Genomic DNA, 23,705 nt, shown 5'->3' with positions numbered 1-23,705 from the left:
TGAAAATGGAACTGTGTTCTCCCTTTCATAGATTATCACAAATCATCAGAAACAATAAAGATTTTGGAATTTAGATGGCAATTTTTCTGGTGGTGATCAGGCTGAAGAATATGGCTTGTTACAGAATCTTTCCTTTTGATAGATCATCCAGTTCAAAATTGTTTACCAGCTGTAGAATTAAAGTTTGAGCCAATATGAGTAATCAAAAATATTTCTTACGTTTGTTATTATATATTTGTCTCCCACCAATGTCAATAACTTTGGTTTGTCTCCTTTCTCCAGCTAAATGCTCCAAAAGAAACCTGTCCAATTCTTTGTAGGTGCTGTGAAACACATGACCTTGCTCTGCCTGCAGAGCTATCGCTTGTTCTAGCAAACTCAAATTCCCTTTTGTTTTGTCCAGGTCAACTGACACGTCTGTAGTTTCTGATAGGCACTCATCATCTTCCTCGCTTTCAGGGAATGGATTCTCAATTCTCTTGTCAAAAGGATCAACATGAGATTCCTGTGATTCTCTTAGCTCTGTTTCTGAGTCACAAACTGTTTCACAAGGATGAAATTCTGCTTCTTCAGTCTTAATTTCTGGAACTTCCAGAATGTCTTGTTGGTTACATCCTGCAATATATCTCTGAGTTACATGGGGCTTCATGCTAGTGTCTTCTGAGAAGTTTGAGGAACTGTCCCATTCATTGTCCAAAATTTCAGAGCTACTTTCATTGTCTTCAGATGAACAGTAATGTGGGTCGGAAACACAAATCTTTTCTTTTCCTTCCGATGAGTTAATCATGTAACATTCATCAACATCATCGCTTTCTGTTTTTAAGGACTGGATGCCACTGTCATTTAGGTTCTCAGACACCATTTGAACTGGTGCATCTTTTGCTAGTTTTCCCATGTTCATTAAAGATTTGACCACAAGGTCCTGGTAGCAGGTGTAGTTGTCCTTTGTTTGACTGGAGTTTTCTTGCCCACCTGCATGAGAGGTTTCATCAGGTAACTTTGTAGTATTTTCTTCTATAAGGAAAAAAAGCAAGAGAAAATGAATGCTTTCTATAGAGAAACTTAATCTTGATCTAACCTGGTTTCAATCTTAAATGGGAAGAGACTTATTTAACAATCACTGTTTATTTACCCAAGGATACTCTGAAAACCCTTAAGAAATAACAGCCCCTTTTACCAAGACAATATCTGAAATTACTGCTAGTATATAACCATCACAATCCCTTCTAAGATTAAATCTGTGTGGTGTAGCTGCAGAGCTCTTTGAAAATAGAATGTTTTTGCATTTTTCTTTGTTGAATATATAAAATTCCTTTCATCTATTTTCACTCTCCTCCATGTCTAACATGCCCAAATATTTCTCAAAATGGGTCCCCAATTACTTTTCAAATCACTTCAGATTGCATGAAAGACCTTGACTGAAAAGACTCTATAGTTTACAAAGGGCAAGCTCTTGGTCACCATTACAGTTGCCACATTAAATGATACATCAGGTCATGCACAAGCAAACAGAAATGGTTGAACAGACTCTTAAAGGACTGCTAAAGACACCATTGAAATACATCCTGTGTTAAACAACTTTCTTTGGACGAAAAGCAGCAGCCAGCAGGTAGTAAAGGCTGCGTGTAGGTAAGGGTGTCAATGTTGGAAGACAATATGCCTTTTGTATCTCATTTAATTTTTTATAAAAACATTTGCTCTAACAAGGACACTCAAAAATTCATCTCCATCATCTTTCTTTCTGGTAATTATCTCTCTAAAATCAACACTGGTTTGCCAGGATCAAGTAAATATTGCCATAGTAACTAAAAGCATTTTTGGACGAAGGGAAGAATTTAGTCACAACACTAGCCCCTTCAATAATGCTGATTATAGGGTGCATTCTTTTGTTGGGATCTATTCAACATAAACTGAAAAATTTAACATTTTACTTCCTAGAAAGGAGGATGGATAAATAAGCATATTGTATTTGATAAGATGGACCCATCCTCTCCTGAATCAGAGGAACTCCAGGTTTAAATAATAAATTAAACATAGTCTCAAATGCAAATGAAGTTTCTCTCAATAACACAGTGAGCTATTAAGAGAAAGTGTAAAGGGTTATGATAATTTTAAAGTATTATAAACGACAGAAAACAAATAAAAAGCATTTTCAGTGAATATGTCCAATTCATTGCACTATTCTCTCAATCCACTTAACTACCCACATGTGTACAATAATGATTTATAGACATTATACCTAATTATGCATATTTGGGCTGTGTTAGAGTGCCTAACAAAAGCTCTAGAAAGCAACAATTACCTCTGTTGCTTAGCTACATAGTTTAAAATATTCCTATTAAGTGCAGATTATTGTGGAGGGGAAAAGAGGGACAAAAATGCACATGTGCACCACAATGCATTTCACTTTGCTGCTGCCAAACTGTTAGCATTTTGGGTCATTTCCAGTTTACATAATTGTTTGGTTCAACTGTTTGTTATATGTTAAAAGAAAATATTTATTAATTCTTATTCTTCTTCAGAAAATTGGACTCATATGGGGAGAGGTGGCCTCATGCACTATGTGCAGATAGTTGTGTGTTTGGGGTATTTTTTTAAAATGTCTGCAATGCACAGTGCAACTTCTCAACCAGCTCATCTCTCACTATAGACTTTGAAGTAATCTGAATGAAAAAGTTTGCTATATTTTCAAAACATGGCAATTAGTAATGATGATTGTGATTCCTTGTAGTTCTGTAATGAACCTCTGACAAGTAAGTGTCTATGATTTAATAGCTAGTCTCTCTGCTCTGCTTGGAATTACACGTACTCCCATCACCAGGCCATTTAGATAGAAATGGCTCTAATTTTTTTTATGAACAAGTATGCTTGGTGATGCTAACATGCCTTTCTTTAATTTACTGTGTAAAAGATTATACTAGTGATATTACCAACAACAAGATTAAAAAATCATGACTCAGGCCCCCCAAAAGCATGAGATTGGTTTAAAAATTATGAGATTTTAAAAATGTGGATTTGGGTTTTTTTAATTGCCTTCTGGTTTTTTAACGTTTGTGGTTCACAGGTTGAAGTTTTTCTCTGTAACCACAAGGGCTTGAAACTTACTTTAACAAATAAATTAATGCTGAGATTTCTTGAAATTGCATCACTCCAGGAGTTGGGACTTTTGGGCAAAAACCAAATATCATGAGATTCACAATAAAATCACGGGAGTTGGCAACAAGATACCAAAAAGTGATTTTAAAGCACTCTAACTCTATACCCACCATACTGTCTTGCTCTCATAATTTTGTACAGAAGGTAGACACAGGAGAAAGTGTGCACATTAATGAGGAATAAAACACTGAAGTTATGGAGGTACAGGGTACAATCTGAATCAGCACAGAAAAAGTCAGTTAAAGCTTCTTGTGAGACTGCTGGTATTATGAGATGGAAATACTCCTAGGAGGTCAGAACAGCTACTGAAATCAGCAGAGTTGTGCTTGCTTGGGTCCATAGTAAATTTGGCTCAGTGATTGCCTCAGAATGGAACAGTCAGTGCACAATTCCCTACTAGTTTAAGACATATTTTAAAAGTAATCCCCGCTCTAGCCCTCCACAGGAACTTGCAAGATGTACCCACACAGCTGCATTCCAAAAGAGCCCCCGACAGAAGATTCATCAAAAATAAAATCCTGGCCCCACTGAAGTCAATACAAAAACTTGCACTGACTTCATTAAGGCCAGAATTTCACACATAGTTCTCTTACCTGGATAATAAAGTTGGCTTTCGTTATAGACATATCGGTATACATTCAAGTTTTATAACAGCTATACATACCAGAAATATAAAGGGTTTTGGTTTTCAAAAAAGAAGATTATTCTATTCTAAGTAGACATGGGTATAAATTTGGGAAACTGCATCAGAATCTGGATCCCAATTCTGGGGCTTGAGAACAGCTTCATCTTAATTAGAGGTACCATTACTTTTTCATACTATGTATGATTTCTGATTTCAGATTATCTGCCCATTTCCCCTAGATATTGACCTTTATAACCTATTGACAACTATTTTATTTTTAACAAAAGCAGTATTGATTCCACTGAAATCTGAAACCACTTTCTGCAGTGTTGGGCTGACAACTTGTGCAAGGCTCCTCAAAGAAAAAAATAAGTGCCACTTTATTTTGAAAAGTGTTCCATTAATTTTGAATATATAGTTGAATGTTGAAGGCAGAAAACATACATACATAATTTATATTTATTTATTTAAATATATATGTGTATTATAAATATATCTTATATTCTCCCCCCAGCAGTGACATTTTGCAGCACCCACATAATAGAACTTTCTATAAATTATTGAGCATGTCTGGGTTGGGTATTATAAATAAAGTGCAGATTCTAATAATCAGGTTAAATAGAACACAATTAATAGTCACATTAATAAAATTGCTTTGCTAAATGTTAAAGTCAATATTTTGTTAAGCAGGTGATTGCCCCCACCCTCATGCTGAATATATTAAAGTGAAAATCCTCTATTTACAAATGTGTTTTTCTAAGTAGTTAGTTTTTCACTACATGTTTAACCTCATTCTTTGACAGCCCATATTAAGAAGCAGACACCATTCCTTATCTGACCTGCAGCGATGGCAGGTCTCTGTGACCTACACAGCATTAAGGACCATAGAAGGAGATGTTGTACAAGGTCCTTGTTTTTGAATTACCATATTTATATCTAGATTACCATGTATTATCTCAAATCTACTCTGAGCCCAAATCATTCTACATTCTTTCTGAAAGCATTCAGTTTGACAGATCTCTTTTCTTTGAGGGCAGTGAGTTTACATTAATTTGGAGCCATTCTTCATTGCTACCTGTTGCAGGCGTGTCATTTGTTTCGAGGACACTGATGTCCTCCTGCATCTCTGTTCTGTCCTCATTTTCTTCTTTGCATTCCACACTGGGACTGTAGTGACGGGGTTTCATTAACAGGGACTTCCTTTTATTGACTGGAACTCCTGAAATCTGTTCTTCAGCTTTTCTCTTCTTAGCCATGGAGCATTTGTAGGCACTGCATTGATTTAAAAACGGCAATAATGAAAACAAATTGGACATTAATGAACAAACAGCACTGTCCTATATTTTAATTTCAAGTAGAAAAAACAAGGCTGGTAAAATGCTAATACACTTGCACTTCCAGCCAGCTGTGTTTAGAGGATGTTTAGTTTTAGCTCTTGGAATCTAGAGAGCAGGGCACAGACAAATCCTTCACACCGTTTCTCTTTCACTGCTATCAAAGTCTGGTTATAAAAAATCCTTAATCCCAAGTAAACATATGTTAATCTAAGCTCTGTCCTGCACTAGATGAAATATACCCAGAAAGGGATGAGAAAAGATTTATATTGGTTTGCTAATCCTGAGAAACAGCTAATGTGAAAAGTTTCAGAGTAGCAGCCGTGTTAGTCTGTATCCGCAAATGTGAAAAGTATACCACCAGTTACACTGCCGCATACTGTAACTTTATGACCCTTCTACTTATATAGGTCTGGATATGTGCTTGATTCTTTTGTGCTGCTGCTCATGGGGGTTTTGTTTGTTTGTCTGTTTGTCTTTGATGGGTGGGTGAAAGTCCATTTTAAGATGAATGCATTTTTTCAGTGTGAAGACTTACATATTTAAGAGCAATTTATTTATTTATTGTTGAGATTTGTGAGATGAACTAAACAATATCAATGTCTGATTTTTCTGGTCACTGTGGCCTAGATTCACGAAGGTACTTAGGTGCCTAAACTCCAGACTTAGGCACCTAAATCCCAGTTTTAAGCTCTACTTCAATTCATAATGCTCTTACTGAACCCTGTAGGCACCTAAACTCCCTTTTGCAGTATAAGATCCCCAGGGGCCTATATTTCTTCCCTGAGCCTCCATCCAGACACCAAGTATCAGAGGGGTAGCCACGTTATTCTGTATCCACAAAAACAACGAGGAATCCAGTGGCACCTTAAAGACTAACAGATTTATTTCAGCATAAGCTTTTGTGGGTAAAAACCCCACTTCTTCAGATGCATGGAGTGAAAATTACAGATACAGGCATAAATATATATTGGCACATGAAGGGAAGGGAGTTACCTTACAAATACCTTACCTATCTCCCACCTAAGCCTCAGAGCAATTCACCAATCAAGAGAAGGTAGGTGTTTGGTCACCTATGCCAGGTGTGGGACCTGATCCAGTAGGTTTCCTTGGAGCGTGTTTACTGGATCGTCCCCCTCAGGCAAATTCACACAGCAGCTGTTTCCACCTCATAACTTTAGCCCAGTGGTTTGTATATTGACCTAGGATGTGGAAGGCCTCTTGTTCAAGTGCCCCCTCTGCCAGAAGGAAAAAAGGGATTTGAACTAGGCTCTAACATCTCTCAGGTGAGTGCCAACCACTAGGCTATGAGCTATTCTGCTAGGAGGTGCCCTCAGGCTATGTCTACAAGCGAGGAGGTGTGTGATTGTGCTGCTCATGAACACATAGTTGTACTAGCTCCCATCGAGCCAGCACAAGGATAAATAGCAGCGTAGCCACGATAGCACTGGAAGAGGCAAAGGAGGCATGGCTTCGTCGCGCCGAGTACAAACCTGCCTGAAATGGGTGGGTGCATACTCGGCATGGCTAAGCCGTACCTCCGCAGCTGCTACTGCAGCTACACGGTGATGTACACTCATGCTAGTTCAGTCAGAGCTAGTGCAAGTGTGCGTATGCAGGGGCATCACAGCCCTCACTCATAGTCTAGACATAGCCATAGTTCCGTCTGTTGAAGCTGTTTCACTGCGGAGAAATAATTAAAAAGTTATTTGAGCCAGAGAGAGACAACAAGCAAGAGAGAGAGCACAAGCATGAGAGCAACTCAATAGCCTGGTGGTTACGGTATGCACCCAGGATGTGGGAGCTCCAGAATCCCAACCCCTTGCTCCTGGACCTGCACTCTAACACTAACCACTGGGCTAAAAGGTAGAGGGGGGGGTCCTCCTCCTCATTGTTGTAGTGAAAACAGCACAGGTGCTTAACTCCAAAGGTAGTGGATTGGAAATGGAGATAGGTGCCTCTCTGCAGATCAGACTTGGGTGTCCCTTCTGTGTGTGTATATGTGTGTGTGTGCGTGGAGGGGCCTAGGTACCTAACTCAGGCTTTGTGAATCACAGAGTGCTCCTGTAACTTTTAAGGCTCCTGAAAGCTAGGTGCTATGACATTTAGTGTCACAGCACCCTCACTCCTTATGTGAATCCAGGCCTTTTCGTTTAGGGGAGTTTACACTGCATTCTTGCTATTAATTTGTATAGATCTGCACATGTTGGGATCTGTCCACAAGAGCTGAAATCAGATATATACTTCTGGCACACGTGGTGTACCATATTCCCCTCTCCATTACACTACTGCACCCCCACCAATGCCAATGGGATTGCATCAGTGTCATGGACCGTGCAATGTGCCAATTCACTGCTTTATCTTTGCCCATGTATCTTGTCTATTTAAGAGGTTTTCGTGGCTGCCCTATTCCTCATTGTAACTGAGCAATTTTCAATAGGTTTCCAAGTCATATTTCCACAGACATAACATGATGTGCATAGAATGCTGATTATGACAACATTATCTCAAGGGAATATGAAAACAAACTTTGGTTGAACCGCTCAGCTAACGTGCATGAGCAGGATCTACAATATATGCAATATTTGGTTCCTATAAAATACTACAAATAAATAAGTAAGTAAATAAATATTTCCCCTACATATCATAGGCCAGATCCTTAGACTTTATTGATGCTGTGCCATTTACTAGTTGAGAATGTAGTCCTGTAACTTAGAATCATAGAATATCAGGGTTGGAAGGGACCCCAGAAGGTCATCTAGTCCAACCCCCTGCTCGAAGCAGGACCAATTCCCAGTTGAATCATCCCAGCCAGGGCTTTGTCAAGCCTGACCTTAAAAACCTCTAAGGAAGGAGATTCTACCACCTCCCTAGGTAACGCATTCCAGTGTTTCACCACCCTCTTAGTGAAAAAGTTTTTCCTAATATCCAACCTAAACCTCCCCCACTGCAACTTGAGACCATTACTCCTTGTTCTGTCATCTGCTACCATTGAGAACAGTCTAGAGCCATCCTCTTTGGAACCCCCTTTCAGGTAGTTGAAAGCAGCTATCAAACCCCCCCTCATTCTTCTCTTCCGCAGACTAAACAATCCCAGCTCCCTCAGCCTCTCCTCATAAGTCATGTGTTCTAGACCCCTAATCATTTTTGTTGCCCTTCGCTGGACTCTCTCCAATTTATCCACATCCTTCTTGTAGTGTGGGGCCCAAAACTGGACACAGTACTCAAGATGAGGCCTCACCAATGTCGAATAGAGGGGAACGATCACGTCCCTCGATCTGCTCGCTATGCCCCTACTTATACATCCCAAAATGCCATTGGCCTTCTTGGCAACAAGGGCACACTGCTGACTCATATCCAGCTTCTCGTCCACTGTCACCCCTAAGTCCTTTTCCGCAGAACTGCTGCCTAGCCATTCGGCCCCTAGTCTGTAGCGGTGCATTGGATTCTTCTGTCCTAAGTGCAGGACCCTGCACTTATCCTTATTGAACCTCATCAGATTTCTTTTGGCCCAATCCTCCAATTTGTCTAGGTCCTTCTGTATCCTATCCCTCCCCTCCAGCGTATCTACCACTCCTCCCAGTTTAGTATCATCCGCAAATTTGCTGAGAGTGCAATCTACACCATCCTCCAGATCATTTATGAAGATATTGAACAAAACCGGCCCCAGGATCATAACTTGATCATAATTTTTACTGATACCCTATATATAGGTCCGCAATACAAAAATGTGTGTGAAATATGCTATACCTTCCACAACAGGTTGAGTAATGTAACATTTTGTGGTGGCTGTTTCACATGTATGCAAGCTTTTGGAGTGGAAGGTTAGCAGAAAATCTAAACATATCTTTCAGTTGTGACAAGACCTGAATATTTATATGTCTGTCAGCTATCTAGCATATCTGTGTATTCAATATAGCCCCCACCATGCTAGCATCTGAGTGGCATGACAATCTAGATCATTGGTGGGCAACCTGCAGCCCACGCAGCTTCCTGCAGCTTCCATTTGCTGGGAACGGTAAACTGTGGCCACTGGGACCTGCGGGCAGCCATGCCTGCGGACGGTCAATGTAAACATTGTCTCGCGGCCCACCAGCTGCAGGTTGCCCACCACTGATCTAGGTGACACATCATAGCTAAGAAGTAAAAATGTGACACTTCACTAAAAGATCTGCCTCACAACACAATATTCTTCAACCCTTTTCTCACTTTTTGTATAAGTAATTTTCATTGTGGTCATTGTTCTCTCAGACAGGGGAATGCAGCTATGTAATATGACTACTAGCATTCATATTATATCTGTCACAGATGAAAAAACTGCATTTATGGATCAATGTAATCCACTCATTGGTTTCTGGACCCCAGGGAGCATCATAAATCTACACAATGCCCTTGGGTGCTGGATTTCTTATTTGGCTCTCTGATTTAGCTGCAAGATTTGCAAAATTCCATGTCTGCAAACAGCTCCCTATTGGTTACACATATTACAAGGCGCAACAGCATAAATTAATCCTTCCAAGATATCTTATGTGTGCTAAATTGGCTCAAGTTCTGATTGTTTTGGATGGTAGCATGTGACTAAACTTAAGCTTTTTGTTAAAAAAAATATCCATTTCTAGCCAAGCACCTTTTTGGCAATCCACTACTATAAACATGAAGGATATGGAAATATGAAGATCTGCAATTTTAGGAGCTGTTAGAATACTACCAGCATGCATCTTAAACACAGTGGATGCTCTTGATCTACTGAATGCTAAACTTACTGTGAGTGCCATTAAAACCTGGATGTCAACCGCTTGCAGTAGTTAAATGGATTTTGAATTTTGTGGTATTTCTCTTTTTGAGAATAGTGCATACCACAAATATCACAGCACAATAAGTGTCCCTTTTGGAAATGGTGCCCCACGGACACTGACACCCATAGACATATACCTACACAGACACGCCCACCAGAAATATGCAGTATGGATTGAAGTGCATAATGTACCCTGCAAAAAACTGCACGGAATAGTTTATTAGTCATTGTTGCTGAAGTTCTGCAATACTGTATCACTCATAATAGTCATGGTGTTGCAAACAGGTTGAAATTATGAAAAAGAAGTAGAAAGAACCATAACAATGCTTTATAAGCCAAAACTGTCAAAGTTTACTTTTTTAAACTTTTTCATTCATTTGTCAAACTCCAAATTTACCTCCAATGGATATTCTGATAATTTAGGAACTGATACTGTCCTCATTTCCATTGATAAAGCTGTTTCCCACACAATCTAAATTAATACTTTTTGAGGCTAGAAGTGCCCATTACATCATCTAGTCCAGGAGTGAGCAAACTTTTTGGCCCGAGGGCCACATCTGGGTATGGAAATTGTATGGGGGGCCATGAATGCTCATGAAACTGGGGGTTGGGATGCGGGAGGGGGTGAGGGCTCCTGCTGTGGGTACGGGCTCTGGGGTGGGGCCAGAAATGAGGAATTCAGGGTGTGGGAAGGGACCGCGGGCTGGGGCAGGGTGTTGGGGTGTGGATGTGTGTGGGTGTGAGGTCTCTAGCTGGGGGTGCGGGCTCTGGGGTGGGGATGAGGAGTTGGGGGTGCAGGAGGGGGATCAGGTCTGGGACAGGGGGTTAGGGCATGGGAGGGAGTCAGGGGTACAGGCTCCAAGCAGCTCTTACCTCAAGCAGCTCCCAGAAGCAGCAGCATGTCCCCTCTCCAGCTCCTACGTGGAGGTGCAGCCAGGCGGCTCTGCACTCTGCCCTGTCTGCAGGCGCCATCCCTGCAGCTCCCACTGGCAGGAACCACAGCCAATGGGAGCTGCGGGGGTGGCACTTGGGGTGGGGGAAGCGTGCGGAGCCCCCTCGTTGCCCCTACACATAGGATCTGGAGGGGGGACATGCCGCTGCTTCCAGGAGCCACACAGAGCCACGGTATGCATGGAGCAGGACAAGCCCCCAACCCCGCTCCCCGGCTGAAGTGCTGGAGCAGGGCAAGCCCTGGACTCCACTTCCTGGTGGGAGCTTGAGGGCCAGATTAAAACATCTGAAGGGCCAGATGCAGCCCCCGGGCCATAGTTTGCCCACCCCTGATTTAGTCTGACCTTCTGTGATAAATTTCACCCAGTTACTTCTGTAATGAGCCCAATAACTTGTGTTTGACTAAACTGTATCTTCCAAAAAGCCTTAAATAAATGGTCCACAGCTAAAGTGGGGGAAAGAAGGAAAGAAAGATGGTCATGCTATTGTTAAAATCTGCTGAATTCATTTAAGCAAATTGGGACAATGTATTTCCCTAGTTACATATTACAAGCCCATCCCTGTGTTGTCAGCAAAAATGTCATGAAACACATTTGTGTATAACAATATCCTAGAAGGTAGTCAAACTCAAGACTTTGGCAGACCAGAGGCAAGAAAGAGTACCAGAAACAGGGTTATCTGCCTCCTGGAGTTTCACTCTGGGAACAAACCGCAGGAAAATCCCAGCTGATTATAACTAAAATCAACTGGCATCAGGGGAGATGCAGCTCTGATTTACATTCTTTACATGACTCCACACTCCCCTGTGTATGATGGTCAACATGGAACCCCTTTTGGAAGCAAATGTATGATAACTTCAAGTTCTGTTTAATTCAAATTTTGAAGCCAAATTCTGCTCTCAGTCACAACCGCATTTGCTCCAACCCCTCAGACAGAGACAAACACCTACAAGATCTCTATCAAGCATTCTTACAACTACAATACCCACCTGCAGAAGTGAAGAAACAGATTGATAGAGCCAGAAGAGTTCCCAGAAGTCACCTACTACAGGACAGGCCTAACAAAGAAAATAACAGAACGCCACTAGCCGTCACCTTCAGCCCTCAACTAAAACCCCTCCAACGCATTATCAAGGATCTACAACTTATCCTGAAGGATGACCCAACACTCTCACAAATCTTGGGAGACAGGCCAGTCCTTACCTACAGACAGCCCCCCAACCTGAAGCGAATACTCACCAGCAACCACATACCACACAACAGAACCACTAACCCAGAAACCTATCCTTGCAACAAAGCCCGTTGCCAACTGTGCCCACATATCTATTCAGGGGACACCATCACAGGGCCTAATAACATCAGCCACACTATCAGAGGCTCGTTCACCTGCACATCCACCAATGTGATATATGCCATCATGTGCCAGTAATGCCCCTCTGCCATGTACATTGGTCAAACTGGACAGTCTCTACATAAAAGAATAAATGGACACAAATCAGATGTCAAGAATTATAACATTCATAAACCAGTCGGAGAACACTTCAATCTCTCTGGTCACGCGATTACAGATGTGAAAGTTGTGATATTACAACAGAAAAACTTCAAATCCAGACTCCAGCGAGAGACTGCTGAATTGGAATTCATTTGCAAATTGCATACAATTAACTTAGGCTTGAATAGAGACTGGGAGTGGCTAAGTCATTATGCAAGGTAACCTATTTCCCCTTGTTTTTTCCTACACCCCCCCCCACCCCGTTCCTCAGACGTTCTTGTTAAACCCTGGATTTGTGCTGGAAATGGCCCACCTTGATTATCATACACATTGTAAGGAGAGTGATCACTTTAGATAAGCTATTACCAACAGGAGAGTGGTTTTTTTGGGGGGGAAGGTGTTGGGGGGGGAAACCTGGATTTGTGCTGGAAATGGCCCACCTTGATTATCATACACATTGTAAGGAGAGTGATCACTTTAGATAAGCTATTACCAACAGGAGAGTGGTTTTTTTGGGGGGAGGGTGTTGTGGGGGGGAGAGAAAACCTGGATTTGTGCTGGAAATGGCCCACCTTGATTATCATACACATTGTAAGGAGAGTGATCACTTTACATAAGCTATTACCAGCAGGAGAGTGGGGTGGGGAGAGAGAAAACCTTTTGTAGTGATAATCACCCATTTTTTCATGGTTTGTGTGTATAAAAACGTCTCCTGTACTTTCCACAGTATGCATCCGATGAAGTGAGCTGTAGCTCACAAAAGCTTATGCTCAAATAAATTTGTTAGTCTCTAAGGTGCCACAAGTTCTCCTTTTCTAGTCACATCACTGTAGATCCAGAACACCACCACTGATTTTAGCCCAGGACACTCACAGATTTGACTCTTCTCAAATGTGCTGTAAGCACATCTCTAGAGCCAGAGGGCTTTTCCTTTATGAAGCAGTGTGATGCATTAGCTTGCCCACATCATATTCCTTTGTCTAACCAGTGCAGCCAGGCTCAATTAGCTCTCCAATAGAGTTTCTAGAGATTCCTCTTCTCTGCTTAAAATAAATATATTTTATCAGAACCAAATTTATATAGGCTTATTTCTGACAACTTTCTCTGAGAATATAGGTGCCAAAGATTGCAGTGATTGACTCTTTCTTAGGAAGCTCAGCTTATTCTTCACAGGCCAGGAAAGTGACTAACATTTTTAACTCCAGTAGAAAAATCCTCCTGCCTTTGCTGTTAGTGTCCTTTTAAGTTGCTACTTCTGAATTTTGAGTGAAATCAACCAGACTTCCACAGCCAGTTCAAGTAATTCACCAAGAACCTATTCTTCCTCTTACCCTCAATCTTATATTGTCTTCAAGGAAAACCAAAACAAAACACTCTAACTTTACTATATGTAGTTGTTTCATACTCTTGATTTTAATTTTCAGTTCATTGCAGTTGCTGACTATTGATCTTACTACAAATTTCCTTATCAAAGTAAATTTATTTTTATAGTTTGTGACTCCTTTCACAGATTTGCTTTTTAAAATTTGTGATATTATGTGTGTATACATGCACAGACAGACACGTTGTCCATTTGTTTCTAAATGTAGATGTTTGATAACGGGCACCATAGGAATTTGAGACTCAGGCTACTATGTAGATATTTGTTTGTTTATAGCTTTATCTAATCTAATCTATCTATCTATAAGCTTAGATATCAGCATTCATGAAGTACCCATTTCAGCATTGTCTTAAAAAGTTTGTCTGTCTGTGTCTCTTTTACACACACACACACGTTAGCAGAGCTATGTCAGGCTGTAGTTTGTCAAACAGTAAACCTATAATTTAGCTTCACTATTACTCATCTCATAAATTCAACATCTAATAGTTCTGTTGCTATTTATCAATGGTCTGCTTGTTGTCATGGAACACTGATTCAGCTGTCAAGGTTATTTGGTAATCTGAGGCTCATAAAATGGGAGAAGATTTTTTTTTTTGTTATGAGCCCAAAGCCAATACATGCTTTCCCCCAATTTAACTGTACTTAAATGTTATGAATAATAAATCATTTTAGTACTGCCTATAATAAGCAGATTTTTAATCAAATGAGTCAGCTACTAAAAACAATCCTGTATCAAATATCATAATACAAGCCAAGAGGTTAAAGTATAAGACAATTACTTGTGTTAGAAGAAAAGCCTCAAGGAAAGTTTTCATGCTTATAGGACACAGACATTTTTGACAATTTTATCCAAAGTGCTTAGGGTCTTCCCTTTCCTTTCTTTTTGCCCAGAGTGTGCATGTGTGAATGGTGGGGCTACGGAGAGTGGAAAGTGCTCCACTTTCCCTAACCACCTAGTGGCCAATTTGAAGACAGCAAGAAAGATGAATGGCTGCAGTGAACTCCCCTCCCCCTATTAAGCATTCCAGGGCACACAGCAGCCTTTCTTTCTGCTGGAAATTGCCCTGCCTACCCTTCCCCATAGATGGCATGATTGTCAGTGGAGGATTTTCCATCTTGCTGTGAGTCTAACTCTTTTGGGATCTGGACGGAGTTTTTCCTTCTTGGCAAGACTGGTAGATATCTGGTTAACTTTTTCCAGTTTCCTCGCAGTCTCCTGCAGGCTGCCATGGGTGAATAGAGAGTGCATACTGTTTAAATAAACAAATGAAAGAGGAAGAGAACACTGTCACACTTCCAGTTGGTATCCCAAGTAAGAGGCTTCAAGGGGCCAGTTCCTGGGGTAAAGCTCAGCACAGGACTGGTGGAATCTGTAAGCTTGTGGGGCAAGAGAGTATTAACTCTTCATTGACTGAGTTCCCCGTCACCTGTTCCCTCATTCCTCCTCCCTGGGTGGTAGGATCCAGTGTCAGACTGAACTATGAACAGAGTGATGCCGCTTCAGGTAAGAGAGTCAACCCTCATTCCTTGGCTCCAGGATCTGAGGCGATTTAACCCCATGCCAGACCCAACTAATGCTTGGTAGTTAAAGGATGGGTCAGCCTCCTCATCCTCTAATATTAACTTTAATTCAGTTGTAGGCTGCAGGTTTAATTCCTAATCAAGTTACAGTCAATATTTTACCTTATAGCAACAGAACAATTGGAAACCTTTGTTATACATTTGTATCACACGATAGTCTGGAATATACAGTGACAGTCAAATGCTACTGTCCTCTTATCATTGTCTCAGCTAGGTTACACAGATCCTCCTCTCTCACAAGTGAACCAGTGGCAGTAAAGCACTCAGTCACTGCCATCTATTACGTATATTGTGGTTTTCTACAATGAGTTTTAAGGTTTTTATTTTATTCATTGTTAACAGTGCAAAAGTACTGAAAAAAGCAGAAATACTTAAGGATTCCTTCCTCCCCCTGTCCAGAATTTGCAGTCTTCTTCTATGGCTGTTTGTTCGTTACCTAGGAAACAGATGCAGATGGAATTTGATTGGCTGTCTTAACAGAGTGACTGTGAGAGCTATAACCAGAGTTTTAGGTTGTAGATGTGTGAGTGCAAGACACAGGAAATGTACACTCTTGAGAATTACATAAATCATATTTCAAAGATGGTGATGGGTGGCAGCAATTGGTAACACCTAGTGCACAAAAGGAGAAATCTCTCTCTTAGGGACACATGATGAGACTGATTACATGGCAGTTGAATGGACACTGGCTCTGGGCTAGAGGTTGATTTTATTGGTGAAATCAACCAAAGACATTGAAGGTAATTGCAAACAATGCAAGAGATGCCAATGATGGACGGCAAAAACTTAGAGAGCAGCTAGCCTGACCAATACAATGGATGAAGAGAAATGATACTATTAATAGAAGAGCATTTGCTGGGACACTGGTAGTTGGAGACCAGTTTAAATAGTGTGAAGATGATAGGCAGTACTATGCGACTTAAAGAATTACAAAGACTCAAGAAGCATGTGTACATTTTGTAGCTCCAGAGAGCTAAGAGGGATAGAGTACCCAGCTTGGGCTGCTGTCAATAGGAAGAGAGACAGAGCCATGATATTACTATGCTGTTTCTTCATAGATAGAAGATACAAGTTGGCATCTTCACAGGAGTGAATTGGAACACCCAAGTCTCCACTGAAGGTCAAAATTCAGGGATTTGTGTGGCATTTCTAATTCCATGTAGTTATTTACTGAATGTGAAAACACTTGTCTTTCCCTACTATACTCAAAGATACATCACAGAAAGTGGGCCGCTGTATAGTTCTCTGAATATAATTGACATAGCTCCTCCATATACGTTCAAATGCATTTAGCAGACATTACTGTTATTTTAAGGGGGAAAAGGTGATGCAATTTCTGGCAGAGAATACTAATTTTGTGAGGCAGCATGCATTGCCCAGACTGAACTGTGAAGCCTGAGTCCCTACCAGGTTTACTTCCTTGAGAGATAGAAAGAGGCACCCAAACAAGGCGATGGGATGGGCTAGCAGCCTGGGTATGACTCTGTCTGAGACCATAGGTTGGTATTCAGGGGGGCTAACCTCTCCTGCCACCACAGCTACACTTCTTCTATTTTTCATGTGATAGCTCAATCAGACCTAGTGTGGGTATGTGTTTTAGAGCTGGGATTTACACTTCCAGCTCTAGAGTAGACGTGCAGCACAGGACTCGCAGCCCAAGAGAAGAGGAAGCTAAGCTGCCTTTGCACCCTTCCAATCCAGGGTTGTTCTGTGTCCCCTGTGTAACACAGACAGACCTGGGGACCTTTATAAGTTACATAGCCTGGCTCCCACTGCCTGTGTGCTGCATTGCTGCCCAGAATCCTTGTAACCCTGTATCCTGATGCCTCACACCAAAACACAAGGAAGGAGGATGAAAGTCCCCCCAACAACCCTGCCACAGCATATCCACTGTGCCAGGGCTTGCAAGGGGATCCTCAGAAGAGAGCCTTACGGCTGTCTACCCCAGTGCCTGTGCTGGGAGAATCTTTCTCTGGTCATACATAGGGCTTGTAGGGCCCCTTATGCTGCTCTGGCACTTTGACTAGGCTAAAGGAGATGAAACAGATGTGAAGATTTCACCCACTGTGTTTATCATCATGGTGCTAGTCATGCTCCCTTTGAAATTAAGGGCAAAATTTCAACTAACTTGAATGGGCACCAGGGTGAGCCCTAGTTAGTTTTTACTCTTAAATATTTGTGAGGAAATAAATGTATGAATGGGCTAACTTAACTAAAGGGGAAAGCTGGTTCTAGTTGCTGTGTGGAGAGATTTTTGGAAAATTGAGCATGTGTATACATTTATTTTATAACAATAAAATACTGAGAATAATATTCAGATGTAGAAGTTATTTCTAACTAGGGCAATGGCATGTAAAAACAGTGTGTGATGAGTAAAAATTACATTATTTTACAAACAATTCTAGTCAGTCACATGTTGGATGATATTCTGAGGTCTTCTGGCAGTGGGAAAGCACATTCAAGAAGACTGAAACCTAAAGATAAACAATTGGATCATTAACCCAATTAAGACTCGTTTAGGCATGAAGGAGACATTTGAATACTGCTTTTCACTCTACAGTACTATTTTTGTGTGATAACAAGAACCGTCTGACATTCAGTCATGGATGACTTGTGACTTTATGCAAGTGTTAAAATAATCTGTTCAGCTATTAGGGAATCCAATGTGAGATATTACATTTGAGAAAATGGGTTAGTTCCATTGATTTGTGATTGGCTGACAAGATACTGAACACAATTTGCCCTGACTGCTAAGTTGTGGTCAGCATCATGCTATCTAAATCAATTGTTCACAATTGTGTTCAAACATCATAACATTCTGTAATGCAGATAAGGCCTCAGTAACTCAGAAACCAGTCTATAGATATTCAGATCCTTATTCCTATCAGACACACAGGGCCAGATTCTTGATTCCACTCAGGCAGTGCACAGTGACCAGGTTCTGGTTGTAAATGACCAGCAAAGAATCCCTCCAGAGAAGGCTAACTCCCTCACAGTGTAAAACTGGCAAAGCCAGTTCCTCCCACTCCCAACATAGGGATGGAGGTCTGATTTGCTACAGAGATTCTCCAGTGGCTGAAGGTCCTTTAGAGACCGTGTTCCAGTGACATAAGTAGGAGCAGCTTGTAGGCTGCTGTAACTCATGCTGGAGCTGGAAAGTATGATTCTTTGATGGTTCTTTCCTCCACCCTGTACTGAATGAAACACAGACAGAGGGGAAAACTGAGCCTACCATTTTGTTTTTCATGAATGAGACAGACCTTCTATCAGGTTTCTTAAGTATATATTTGAAAAGAATTTAACTCAATAAACCATATCAAGGAAAGTCAGGCATCTTCAATCAGAATTGGGGAATTGATGTCTTCTTTTGAAAGGCTTGGTAGACACGTCCTATTTGGAGGACATTTTGCACTTGGGGCAGCCTGGGACTGCAAATCAGTGGAATTACTCCTCCTTTATACAGGTGTAACTGAGATCAGACTAAAAGAAAAGGAGTACTAGTGGCATCTTAGAGACTAACCAATGTATTTGAGCATAAGCTTTCGTGAGCTACAGCTCAATTCATCGGATGCTGTAGCTCACGAAAGCTTATGCTCAAATAAATTGATTAGTCTCTAAGGTGCCACTAGTACTCCTTTTCTTTTTGCGAATACAGACTAACACGGCTGCTACTCTGAAACCTGAGATCAGACTCTATCCTGATTTATACAAAATAAATAGATAAATGTTATCTGCATAACAGAGATGTCAGACTGGTGGTATTCCTGCTCTCCCATTTGCCTCTCTCCTTCCTCCTTGGACACCATAGTGATGGGTGTTGTATGAATGTCTTAGTAAATCACTGACCAAATAAGAGTGATTATTAGATACATTTGCCATTACTTGGTACAGTCATTGAGCCAAATTCAGGCTGAAGTAAGTGGGGGTAGCTCCCAGAGGAGTCTTTAAGCCACACTGAGCAGTGACTTAAATGATGGACCATAAATGGGAGGGGTGTAAGTGCTCAACTAACATATAGAAAGTTGCACTGATTTGACTTTCAACAGGTTTGTATGTTATTGAATGTAACTTACCAGTTGACAGGATGGAAAGTAGAGTTTGGAAGGGGGAAATTGTACCAGGAAACTTTAACTTGTGTCTCATCATCACCTGAATACCTGACCCAGATTCAGACCGGGCACAAATGGGTACAACTCTAGTAGACTTTAAGGGGAGTTACACCCACTTATGCTAGGTCTAAAAATACCCAGCACACCAAATCAGAAGATACATTTTTTTACTAACACCTGTTTGACCAACTTACATTGTTGTATTACTTACACAGACATTATACTAATGCTGAATTTGACCTGCTGAATTTCTCTGGACCTTTAGCACTATTCTTTCCCACCACTTACTTTCAAAAGCTTCATTTTCCTAAGTCACTGTTCTTTCTGGTACCATATCATTTGATACATTTAATTTTCCCCCTTTGATTTAGCAATCTGTTGATATGGATGATTTTCTTCTCTTACTTTTCTAGAATAATCACTGAAATGAATCCATGGACAGCAAAGAAGAAAGGGCTACTAAAGCTGAGGAGCAGGGAAGAGGACCAAAGAGTAAGTGGAAAACCAGAAGGATGGTAGTGTGGCAAAGCTTCACATAGAGTGAAATTGTTCGGGGGGTACAATACAGATTGGTGAAGTTTGACAAAAGGATTAGAAGAAACCTTTTGAGGCTTAGAGGAAAAAGCTGAAAAGACTTGATTCTGTTCTCTCATGCCAATACATAATTTGATTCACTTTGGTAGAGTTACTCCTGATTTATGCTAGAGAATCAGGTCCCAAGAAAGTACTGGATAAACAAACAAACAAACAAACATCATGTTCTGGTACAGTGCTTGAATCAGGAAGAACAGGAGAGCAACTGAAGACAGTGTGAGGAGCAGGATCTAGGAGGACCACAGTACAACCATGAGAATGGAATGAGTGGGGTGAGGGTGCTCCGTCAGCCACCAGGTATGCCGCACTGCCTGGTCCATTTGTGTGGTGTCTCATTCACAACATACATACAGTCCGTTTCTTTTCCCCATGTGTGCCTTTAATTTTTAGTTTCCAAGCACTGCAGAACACAGCATAGGCATGTGTCAGAAGGAGCTTGCCACCCCACCATAAAAGATTGAGTCCCACTAAGCCTGCAGTCATCTCTGTGACACTATTACCTAAATGATCAAGGTGCTATAGCTAACAATCTGTCATGCCTTGGAACAACGATAGGTTAGGCTTGGGAAACATGAGCTGGGAAAGCCAAAAGAGCATCAGAATGTTGGCATATAGCAGGAGGATTGTGGAATTTCTGTGAATTGTCTATTGTGAAATCTCCACCCCCCCTTTAAATGACAAAGATATCTTTTTGGTCTTGAGAGTAAAGGGGATTGGAATCAGACCCAATAAAAAAAAAGAGCCAGATATTGAGCTCAGAGGAGTGATGATGATTTATCCCATCTGAGGATCTGGCAAAAAATACATATATTTGATTATGCATTTATATACAAGAATAGAGTGGATCATATCTTGGAAGGTGCTGAGTATCTGCAACTCCCATTGATTTCAATGGTAGTGACAGATTCTCAGGAGCAGTCAACTCTTGGTCCAGTAATATAATAATAATAATCCAACAATAACAACATTTATATTTCCCAATTTCTACCATCTCTCACAAGGAAATAAATGTATTTCTCTCCATTCTGTCTTCAACAGATGCATCTACTTGGCTCACAGCTTTGTGAAAGGATATGAAAGTAGGGCGTTTGTTTCTGTGGGTTACTGGAGAATATTTTGGAGTTGAAGGAACCCATACAGATAGAAAGAGTTAACACTGAACAAGGCCAAATTTCTTCCCATAGTGACAAGTCATAGGAAAAGTTCAATTTAGAGCTGCATGAGGGAAGGATGAGTACACAGACTGAACGGAGATGAAAGGAGTGCACAGAAAGGATAGGGAGGAAGATAAAAGGGAAATAAGGATTTATGGACACTAATATAGAGGAAAATAAGCTCAATAACATGGGGGTTATTAAAGTTACTACATATACAAATGAAAAGTTTAGCAAAGAAGAAAATAAGAGAGCTCAAGGGATATACATAATGATATAGAGAAAAATATATCATAACTAAAGTCTGACTGGAATGTGATATTAAAGGATATAGTTTATTTAAAAAAGACAAGCAGGAAAAGTAAATGAGGTGGTACAGCCTTATTGGTGAAAGAGGATTTATTAGCCCCCATAAGAGGAGATTGGGGAGAAATCCGTAATGGTGTTGAGTCATTATGCGTTGAAGTTGGCAATGTTTCAAACAGTAAACTAATGTTATAGGCCACTTGACCAAAAGGAACAACTGGACTGTGAAATGACTGAGCAAATAAAAAGAAGCATGTAAAAAGATCAGAGTGATAATAAGTCAGCAATAATTCAGGAAAAGGCATGCTATCGTAATTAAATCGACACATGCCTCAAGCTGATTGTGAAGCATGAGGCTAAGTGCCAAGTACCTTCAGACCCCAATATGTACCCATATTTTAGTTAGACCATAGGCCTAGAAGTACAGTAGTGTGGTTCTATAACGGCTTTTTCATTTTTCTTTAAATACCATGCTTGTGTAATGTAATATGACTTAAACAGAGGACTCTCCACCATGAAGGAGATCATTAATAACAACAGGACAGAAAAAAAATACTTTTTTCACTACTTTTTATTTTCTGACTCATTTCAACTGTTTGTAAACCATGATGCACTATTGGTGTTACAATCATATAAAAACATAAAAACGGCCACACTGAGTCAGAACAAAGGCCCATCTAGCCCAGAATTCTGTCTTCTGGCAGTGGCCAATGCCATGTGCCCCAGAGGAAATGAACAGAACAGGTAATCATCAAATGATCCATTCCCTATTGCCCATTCCCAGCTGCTGACAAACAGCGGCTAGGGAATATAGTAGCCTAAAGAAAGAGAAAGTGCTGATGAAAATATTACTGGAACCCAAGCTATACTGATCTACGATAAACTCTGTAGTCCTTGTAAACACAAAGGGGAGTTTTGTATCCATGAAGGCTGCAGATTTGGGCCCTTACTAAATGGACAGTTTAAATTCAACAAAGGTCAGTTTTGGGAACATTATTTTTTTGCTGACTGGAGCCAAAAAATCTCTTCAACACAGTAGTACAAACGGAATCAAGGAAAAATGACTAATGACCAAATCCTAAAGTCCTAATCCAGTTTTCAGTCAGTCCCTTACTCAGGTGAATTTCAGAGGAACAACTGACTTCACTGGGAGCCTGAGCAAGAATTTGGCTAAAGCTTTTAGAGAACAAAACAGTAAAGAACATCCACATGATTCTGGGGTGCCCTACACATGGTAAACCATACACCGTGGCTCTGCAGCAGGGTGTGAGGTCAGCCTGCTACAAACAGTGAATGCTTAAAAAAAGTTACCTTAGAAAAAACATGCTGAGTAGATCACTGTTTGTTGGAGATCTTGTGAAACTCCAAACCTTCTTCTTTTGTGCACTCCAGAGGCAGTGGGAATTTAAGCTGTCCACTTGCCCAGGATCCAAACCTGTTCCATTGTTGCTTCTGTCTGAAACCCTTGTCATAGCTATGCTGGCCCTGTGGGTTTCTAAGCTTTATAAAGCTGGAATAATATTTAAAGAGTTAAAAATATCTCTTTGGAATGTTGAAAGAGTACTTGTTGTATATTTTTTCCCCTTTTCTTGACATCTGCAGGGTATCTAGGGTCCTCTCCAACCTGCTTGTCCCTGGCTGAATGCAACCCCTAACTTCAGCCAAGGGCAGCAATTTAACTGGTGATTCGCCTCTATTTCACAATCAACATAGAACAGGCAAAAGTCATTGGCTGGCATGAAAATCTCTGGGTGGCTTGCAGTCATCCATAGAGAAAAGACCAGCCATAAAAGTAAATGACTATGTGGGGCTATAAAATTCTGGGTGTCATTCAGTTGGAGACATTAGGATGTTTGGGACTCTCCAAACATACTCAGGGTTACTAGGAAAATACTTATTGTATGATGCAGAAGACTGAAGTTGTGATGGAAAAGACAGTAACTTGTTAGCAATATAAAATCTTAGCGGAGAAGGTGCAGAATAAAATTAGGAATGCAAAAGTGTTTATTTACAGTGGATGGACAACATAGAGATGTGCTCTCAGGTGGCACCAACTGTGAATGGTCTATATGTACCCCTTGGAACACGGCAACTTGGCTATAAATGACTTGAATTTGGCCCATAAAATAAGACTACAGTTACAGTCGCAGAGAAATTGAGAATAATTAAATGTTTTTAATTAAATTGAGCATTTAAAGGGAAAAGACAAAACCCAGAAAATATGATGT

The 23,705-nt window shown here is 40.7% G+C and overlaps 1 protein-coding gene across 4 annotated transcripts in view; it reads right to left on the bottom strand.

The window, feature by feature from the left end:
• The window catches only part of ST18 (ST18 C2H2C-type zinc finger transcription factor), a 201,344-nt gene that overhangs the window by 48,897 nt on the left and 128,742 nt on the right, over positions 1 to 23,705 (bottom strand). For all 4 annotated transcript variants that reach the window (XM_084620818.1, XM_084620815.1, XM_084620817.1 and 1 more), the window contains 2 exons: positions 4,857 to 5,053; positions 220 to 1,014 (listed from right to left, as the gene is read on the bottom strand). In XM_084620818.1, the coding sequence (XP_084476944.1) occupies positions 220 to 1,014; positions 4,857 to 5,053 (992 nt within the window). The remainder of the gene's footprint in view (positions 1 to 219; positions 1,015 to 4,856; positions 5,054 to 23,705) is intronic.

Source organism: Lepidochelys olivacea (assembly GCF_965140295.1).
Source record: "Lepidochelys olivacea isolate rLepOli2 genome assembly, chromosome: 2".
NCBI lineage: Eukaryota > Metazoa > Chordata > Testudines > Cheloniidae > Lepidochelys > Lepidochelys olivacea.
The sequence above is the reverse complement of the archived record's forward strand: the minus strand, read 5'-3'. Positions and strand labels throughout refer to the sequence as shown.